Source organism: Lupinus angustifolius, chromosome LG05, assembly GCF_001865875.1.
Source record: "Lupinus angustifolius cultivar Tanjil chromosome LG05, LupAngTanjil_v1.0, whole genome shotgun sequence".
Taxonomy (NCBI): domain Eukaryota; kingdom Viridiplantae; phylum Streptophyta; class Magnoliopsida; order Fabales; family Fabaceae; genus Lupinus; species Lupinus angustifolius.
In genome coordinates this window covers 11660200-11668548 of record NC_032013.1, presented here as the reverse complement: position 1 = coordinate 11668548, position 8349 = coordinate 11660200, and the positions used below count along the sequence as shown (strand labels likewise).

General features: G+C 33.4%; 1 protein-coding gene and 1 long non-coding RNA gene across 2 annotated transcripts in view; one reads left to right on the top strand and one right to left on the bottom strand.

Annotated features, from left to right (window-relative positions):
- LOC109347806 lies at nucleotides 2568-6590 on the top strand. The gene is made up of 4 exons (XM_019587879.1): nucleotides 2568-3629; nucleotides 4726-4901; nucleotides 5165-5388; nucleotides 5632-6590. The coding sequence occupies exons 1-4, from the start codon at nucleotides 2666-2668 to the stop codon at nucleotides 6428-6430; spliced, it is 2163 nt and encodes a 720-aa protein (XP_019443424.1). The 5' UTR covers nucleotides 2568-2665; the 3' UTR covers nucleotides 6431-6590.
- The window catches only part of LOC109347807, a 22985-nt gene continuing 18878 nt past the window's right edge, over nucleotides 4243-8349 (bottom strand). Inside the window, exon 3 of the long non-coding RNA XR_002107652.1 lies at nucleotides 4243-4256. This is a non-coding gene — a long non-coding RNA (uncharacterized LOC109347807). The remainder of the gene's footprint in view (nucleotides 4257-8349) is intronic.

Below are 8349 nucleotides of genomic sequence, written 5' to 3'. Positions count from 1 at the left end.
TATAAAAAGTAGGAAGGAAAAAATGTGAGGAGGAGGTGAGATGTGACATGAAGAAAAAATGTAAGGAGAAATTGACATGTGGCATAAGGGAGTTTTTTTTACTATATTGTTAATATAGAAAAATTAAAATTTAAAGAATCTGAACTGTAATATTAAAATTCAGTGCGAAAAATGTCAAAAAACTTTGATGAGGTGAAAAAGTACAATTATTCTTAGATTAATGGTAAACATTAAATTATATAGATAGATTAATGTAAAGAAATAATTTGAATGTGAAAAATGATTTCAATTTCATCTAACGTTCAATGACTATTACTTTTTTAAAAACACAAAACATAGATGTTGTAAACACTCAATTTTAGTGGGGTAGCGACATTAACCAATCACTAATTAATATTAAATTATTATTAGCATATAAAATATATAATATATAAAAAGTAGGAAGAAAAATATGTGAGAAGGAGGTGACATGTGTCATGAAGGAAAAAATGTAAGTAGAAAGTGACATGTGCCATGAGGGAATGAGAAAGTGACAAGTGACATAAGGATTTTTTTTAATTATATTGTTAATAGATAAAACAACTTATGAGATTAACCATTTTTTTATTACTAATGGTATTCATCATCTTATGGGTAATGATTTTTTGAAAGTACATTACTTTTCTTTTCAACAAATATAAACATTAAAGCATATACCTTTAATAATAGAGAGATGGCTTATAAAAAGAAAATATAATTTAATTATTAAAATTTGATGCTTATCTATATAAAAAGAAAAAACGATGTATATACTGACAATATAAAAGATTTTTATAGCATGATTGTATCATTCATTATTTATATTTTATTATTATTGACGATTAAATAAAAATATTTCAAATAAATACTAGATAATTGGCTAACTATGAATAAATTTTTACATTCTATGTATATAGATAACACTTCTGTTAAAAGAAAATCTAAAAAAAAGGATTACTTTGAGCAATACCACCTATTATACAAAAAGGAAATATGAAACAATAAAAGCAATCATGTGTCTATTTTGTATTTATATATATATATATATATATATATATTTAAAATCAAATGAAATATTCTAGGTTGATTTGAGAAAGAAAATAATTACTCATTAAGTGTATTAAAATGAGAACATGGGATGATGAAACTCACTAATTTAATACAAGTAAGCATAAAGGGGTACTATCAAAACTTAGGAAATGATAAAAATACAAATTAAGAATGCAAGTCATTCTACTAACAGAATTTTTGAAAACAATATTAAAAATTCAATAATGCAAATTGACCAATTACTGAAACTTGACAAACAATAAAAACAAGCCAAAAATGTAGGTCGATGCAGTACCAAAACTTAGGATAACAACGATAAAAAATGAATAAGGCAACTCTGAATAGTGACTAAAGTTGGAAAACGTGAGCAAGTTTAGACTTAAAATTTAAGTTTTATTATATAATAATAATTTTTTACTAAAATGTTTTGTTTACTTGAACAATTTGAGTGAAAAGAAAAAATAATTTAATTTTATTAATGAGTGACAATTTTAATAGACTATATTATCAAATTTAGTAACAATTCTACCTTTATACTCCACATTAAACTATTTAATTAGATCTTATAAAAAGGATTTGAGAGGGAATAATTGATTTAAGACTGAGGGAGTAGTAAAGTTTGTCTTCTTGCCCTAATATGGTAATTCACTATAGCCCTCAAATTAACATGCATAATTCACATATATATGGATAAAAAACAATGTCATTTTGACGTCTACTTGAATAAAAAATAATAAAATAAGTGAATTATCACTTTAGACACCAACTTTATAGAACCTTATATTGTTCACCATCTTCTCATTTGTTCATATTCTTCCTTCAAACTCTTCATAAAAGAAACTCAAGTTTACTCATTAGGTGGAAGAAGATGATTAATGAAGAATATGTTGAAAAATTGTAGAACTTATGACATTTTTTGAATTTAGAGATTAAAGTGAAAGTTTGTTAAATCAGAAGAAAAAGTTAAAAAAAACTACACATTATTAGGTGAGAAAAACAAGAGTCTAGTCAATTTTTTTCTAACTAATTGCTTACTATTTTAAGAGAAACACTCGTGTCAAAACATATTCAATAAATCAAATTAAATTTTATTGTGTCATCTCTATATAAATACGTATTTATACAACTCTTTTTCCCATCTTAATTTATCATTAATTCTTCATTAGTTCAAAGGTGATGTCACTAATCCCAATATCAACTCTCTTAAAGTTACAATGGTAATACGACACAGAAAATGCGACCGTTTCGTTTCCTTAATCCCAACGTTTTTTGTTGTTGTTGTTTTTGTTTAGTATAAGTATGCTTGTACTAAAGGTAATCTGGTTGGAAACATCTATAGGTATATGTGCTAACTCTCTCAATGAACATTTTTTATCTACAAGATTCGAATTCAAAACATTCTTTATGAAGAATCAAACATGTACCACTTGAACCGACGTATGTTGGTTAATCCTAGCTTTTGTTCCCAACGTTGCCCTTTACAGCTTTTCCACTCTGTTCTTCACAAAACTATATTCTCTTTCTCTCTCTCTCTCTCAATTTCTCACTCACAGTTGAATCTTGAAAGAAAAAAAATTGGAAAATAAAAAAATAAAAAATGGGTTGTTCTCAATCCAAAATCGAGAACGAAGAAGCAGTTGCAAGATGCAAAGATCGCAAACACTTCATGAAAGAAGCTGTTTCTTCACGCAACGCTTTCGCCGCCGCACACTCTTCCTACGCCACCTATCTTAAAAGCTCCGGCGCCGCCTTATCTGATTTCGCTGACGGTGAAGTTCAATTCTCTCAATTCCACACCACCGTCCAACCACCACCTATCTCCTCCGCTCAACAGTCTTCATTCCAAATCCCTCCTCCGCCTCCTCCTCTCCCTCGCTTCCCTCCTCTCCAACGCTCCGTCACAATGCCCGAGATTAAGTTGACCCGACCGGATTCGTCGAACCCGGTCGGAACCATAATCGAAGAGGAAGAAGAAGAAGATGAAGATGAAGAAGAGAATGTTGAATTGGAAAGTGATTCGTTGAAGAAAAAACCGTTACCGTTGGAGAGAACTGAGAATGTTAACCGTCACCTTCATCATCTAGAATCTTCTTCGTCACGTGAACATCACGTGACACAGAGTTCTGCTTATGAGTACTTTTTTCCACCACAAGAGAATGTTCCTGCAACGAATTTGAATGATGCAGAGGAATTAGACCAACATCATAGTCATAATCATCATCATCATCATCACTTGGAGAATGATGAGGTTGATGAAGTGGAGGAAGAGATTGTTCATAGGAAGGTGTTTGAAGAGAAGCCTGTGGTGGTGGTGGCGCCGCCTGTTGTTACGGCGAAGGCGTTGAAGAAGGGGAAGCAGCCGGAGAAGGCGGCGGGTACTACGGTGGTGGTGGAGGTGAAAGAGCAGAGTAATGGGAAACAGCAGCAGAGTGTTAATTTGATACAGATATTTAATGATTTGGATGATCATTTTCTTAAGGCTTCTGAGAGTGCTCATGAGGTTTCTAAGATGCTTGAGGCTACTAGGTTGCATTATCATTCCAATTTTGCTGATAATAGAGGTAAATTAATGAGCCATTACCTTTCATACTCTAATTTTGCTTCAATGGTTAAGATTAGAAGTAATCACGCGACCAATAATAACTTTTAATCCTAACCAGATAGTTGTAAGATCTATATTTATTGTTCTCAACGTTTTTATATAGATATGTACTCAGTTGAGTCACTTCCTATAGATATATATATATATTACCGAGGGAAAAATGTTTTTGAATCTTATGTGGTTCGATGTGGCTCAAATGCGGTTGTGTTGTGTCCTGAATTCCCGATTGGCTTGTATCGTTGTATTCAGTGTCACACCATAATTGCGGGTGGTGCGATTGCGGAGGTCGCCGCAATCACAATATTGCGGCCGGTCCGCAATTTGACATACTGGTAATTGTGTTTGGTGATCACTTAGGTTTCTTAGTAATGGTAGCTAGTTTTGTGGCAAAAGCTCTGTTTTCATTGTTAAGTTTTGCTTCAATTTAGTTCCTATGGTTTTTGTGTGACACTTCCATTCCTAGTGTTTCTAAATAGTATCATACCTCAGTGTTACCCCTTGAGCCGACAATGTGTAAATTGCTAACAGTGAATGCTAAGCTGGCACTCTGAGAAGTTATATCTTCATCCCTAAATTTTTGGCTACACTTTCATCCCAATCCTTGAACCTCCCTAAACTCCCAATAAAAACATAATTTGGTAAGAAAGGCATCAACAAAAACTACCTTCACCACCCAATTCTCGCAAGAAAGATAGATTCCCAACTACCAAAGTCATCCACAAGCAGGGCCAAACACCCATAAAGCTCATTAGATCTATTCTTTTGGGACTAAACTGAAATCCCATTTGAACTTCAATGATGAAAATAGAACTTCAAGCATCCATCTCAACATCTACCGTTAAACCTTTTCAACTAAAAGGGTCACATTGAAATTATTTAGCAACATTTGGGACAGAATTTGCACATAAATTAACATTCTGAACTAAATTGTAATCTTGCCTAAACTGTGTGGACTGCAGTAGAGCTTTTGCCTAGTTTTGTCAAAGGATAAGATAATTGCATGTCTACAATATATATTTTTTATGCGTAGAATTGCAGTGATACTTTTTTGGCAGGACACATAAATCACTCGGCAAGGGTGATGCGAGTTATTACATGGAATCGGTCCTTCAGAGGAATACCTAATATGGATGATGGAAAAGATGATTTTGATTTAGAGGAGCAAGATACTCATGCTACAGTCTTGGATAAGTTGCTAGCTTGGGAAAAGAAACTTTATGATGAAGTTAAGGTAAGAAGGGTCAAGGTTATCTAAGAAGAATTTTATTTGGCTTATTTCCAATTTTTAAATTCTAATGACTTTTTCACTCATTCAATTATGTAGCTGCGAGTAAGTTCACATAAATCTATATAATTTTTATGTAAATATCTGTTTCTTTTGTCTAATTGTCCTCTTTTTACGAGTCTATCTCATGCTTAGTTTTAGGTTGCAGCAATGCAGTTAAAATTAATTCTTGTTCTATTCTGAATTTTGCATTGAATTTTGTTTGACAGGCTGGTGAACTAATGAAATTTGAGTACCAAAAAAAGGTTGCCTCGCTGAACAAGCTAAAGAAAAAAGGTTCGAACTCTGAAGCATTGGAGAAGGCAAAAGCAACCGTCAGTCGTTTGCATACGAGATACATTGTGGATATGCAATCCTTGGATTCAACAGTCTCCGAGATTAACCGCTTACGTGATCAAGTGTTGTACCAAAGACTTGCTGAGCTTGTTGACGGGTGAGTTGACTGAGTTCTAAAGTAACAGTTAGTATTTGTAATTATAATTAATATATAGCCGACCTAATATTATTCTTCTAATATGTTTTACTTGTGTTGAGTTTCAACTTACAATTGCATATTTCTTCAAGGAAGCTGTTTGTTTTAGCAATCCATGTCATCAGCACTAGAGCACAGTGCTAAACAAATGCATAAAGGCATGAGTGCATAAATAAACTTCTCTGCTGATATCTTTTTCTGTAGGATGGCCACTATGTGGGGAATCATGCAAGCTCACCATGAGAAGCAGTCAAGTATTGTGACGCTACTGAGATCGCTCGACATTTCCCAGTCTCCTACCGAAACAAGTGAACACCATCATGATCGAACATACCAGCTATTGACTGTCGTGCAGGAATGGCAGTCACAATTTGAGAAATTAGTAAACAATCAAAAGGCTTACATAAAGGCCCTAAACAGTTGGTTAAAACTAAACCTTGTCCCTATCGAGAGCAATATGAAGGAAAAGGTTTCTTCGCCCCCAAGAGTTAACAGTCCTCCCATACAAAAACTTCTCCTTGCTTGGCATGATTATCTCGAGAAACTTCCTGATGAACTCGCTAGCACAGCCATAACCAACTTTGCTGCTGTAATAGATACTATCTTCCAACAACAACAAGAAGAGATAGTTTTGAAGAGAAAATGCGAGGAGACACGGAAGGAGCTTGACCGCAAAAAAAGGCAATTTGAAGACTGGTATAACAAATACATGCAAAGGAAAATACCGGATGAGCATGACCCGGACGCACAAGGTAATGATGGTCCCGATGAGGTTGTTACGGAGAAGAAGTTTATGGTTGATCAAGTGAAGAAGAGGTTGGATGATGAGGAAGAAGCCTATGCAAAGCAGTGCCTGCAGGTGAGGCAAAAATCATTAGGAAGTCTGAAAAATCGCCTGCCGGAACTCTTCCGGGCTATGTCGGATTTCTCTCTTGAATGTTCTAGAATGTACAGCCAATTAAGGTCCATATCACAGAATCAAAGTTTAGGCCAGAGCTCATGAGAATTGGTGTATTCAAGCTTCTTCTTTTCTCTTGGTACAGCATATTTACATTGGTTTTGTTATATTATAGTCATAAAATAATACATACACTTGTTTTTATATCTCTTGATTGTTGGTGATACATTATGTTACTGATGTAAGATAAACTAACATTGAATTATCTTACAATTGCAGATTTTGTAAGATAATGGATTAATGACCATGTTATAATATTTTATATTTTAGATATTTGAAAATTAGTGTGTGACTATTTATCTGTCCTGTTAATAAATACGTTTAGATTAAGAAATTTTATAATTGTGTAGTTTAACATAATATTTACTTATTGTGTTTTTTTTAATACACTCTTTTTTCCTCGTTACTAATTTTTTCATTACTTACGTATAGAAAATCACAATTGAACTTCTAAATAAAACAGATAAATATGAACAAAAAGTTCTTGAAGTTGTCAAATAAATAGTAACTTGCATCATACCCTATAAGATGTATAGAATTCATGAAGTCAAAACTCCTTACCATTATCTGATTTATTATTTTAACTTTGGAATCAAATTGAGTAGCAACCATGATTATAAGATATTTGATCACATGAGATATACTTATGATTTAAATTTGACGAAAAACAATCAAGTAAATCTGGATTTATAATCAGCAATAGTAAAAAAATATATTTGTGTTTAGAAGTGCTTGGGGTTGCAATTGAATCCTAGATATCTATATGATGTTGGAGAATATCTCCATCCGAAATCCATAGATGAAACACGGAAGTCCTTATGACCATGACTTTGTTCCCACAACCTAATGTTTATGTCCATACATAAACTCAATTGGAACAACCATGGTTCATACCGAAGAAACCTCAAAGGAGTTCATGGTGAAGATGAAGAACATACCTTGTTGAGCCATTTCCGGAATCTCGAAGGTATGAGGGTGCGATGATCTTCCAGATGATAGAGAGTCGAATGGTTTTCCTTAGTTTCTCTCTGGAGGGGAATGAGAGAATATGCCTTAGTTCTTGAGTGTTTTGCTTATGAGGGGGTGTCTTGTGTTGTGAGGAGCCTTATATTATAGCTTTATGGATGAGTTGATAGTGTTATATTCTTATGGATAACACTATCCTCATCCTAACTTATTCTCCTCAACCATTACACCTGAAAACCTGTTGCTCTACAAATGGGGACCATAACCCATAAAAGTAACCCCGTAGTGGTTACTACTTTAGTTGCAATAATTCTAATTCAGTCATTTCATCAAATCAGAAATTGTCTGAAGGTATCTACACTTATATTATTTTATGACACATATGCCCTTAGCCACCAAACTAATTACTGAAGATCATTTTATATTTTGGCTATTTATATAATGACCATAACACAATTATAGAATTATATTTGTGACCCATAAATTGTCAGAAATTCTAACAATCTCCCACTGGTCACACATATGATTCTCCATACGTGTTATCCTTAATGCGCGCTTAAATATTGTCATTATGACTTAGGCATACCTAAATTATCTCGTCTATTAGTCCTGTCTCCATATCGAATCACAGTGAACTTCACCATATCAATCATGGCTAATTCAACAATGACCACCAACATTGACACAACCAAATGACACAGATACATCATGAAATGTGTAGCATGAAAATTACATGAATATGATCTGTACATGTCAATTTTCAACTGGTCCTACTTAACTTTAGCGAGATCCTTAACAATAACATAAAACCTTATTGTACAAAGTATAATGACAGAATACCAAACTGAATGATTAATCAACTGAAGTTTGAATAAAAAGTATCTATACATAATACTGAAATTACATAGAACATAATAAAAGTGTGCACTTACTAACTCTCACTAAACTAAAGAATCCTCACACTGTAGAACACCCATGCGAGCAGTATGCTCATGAAA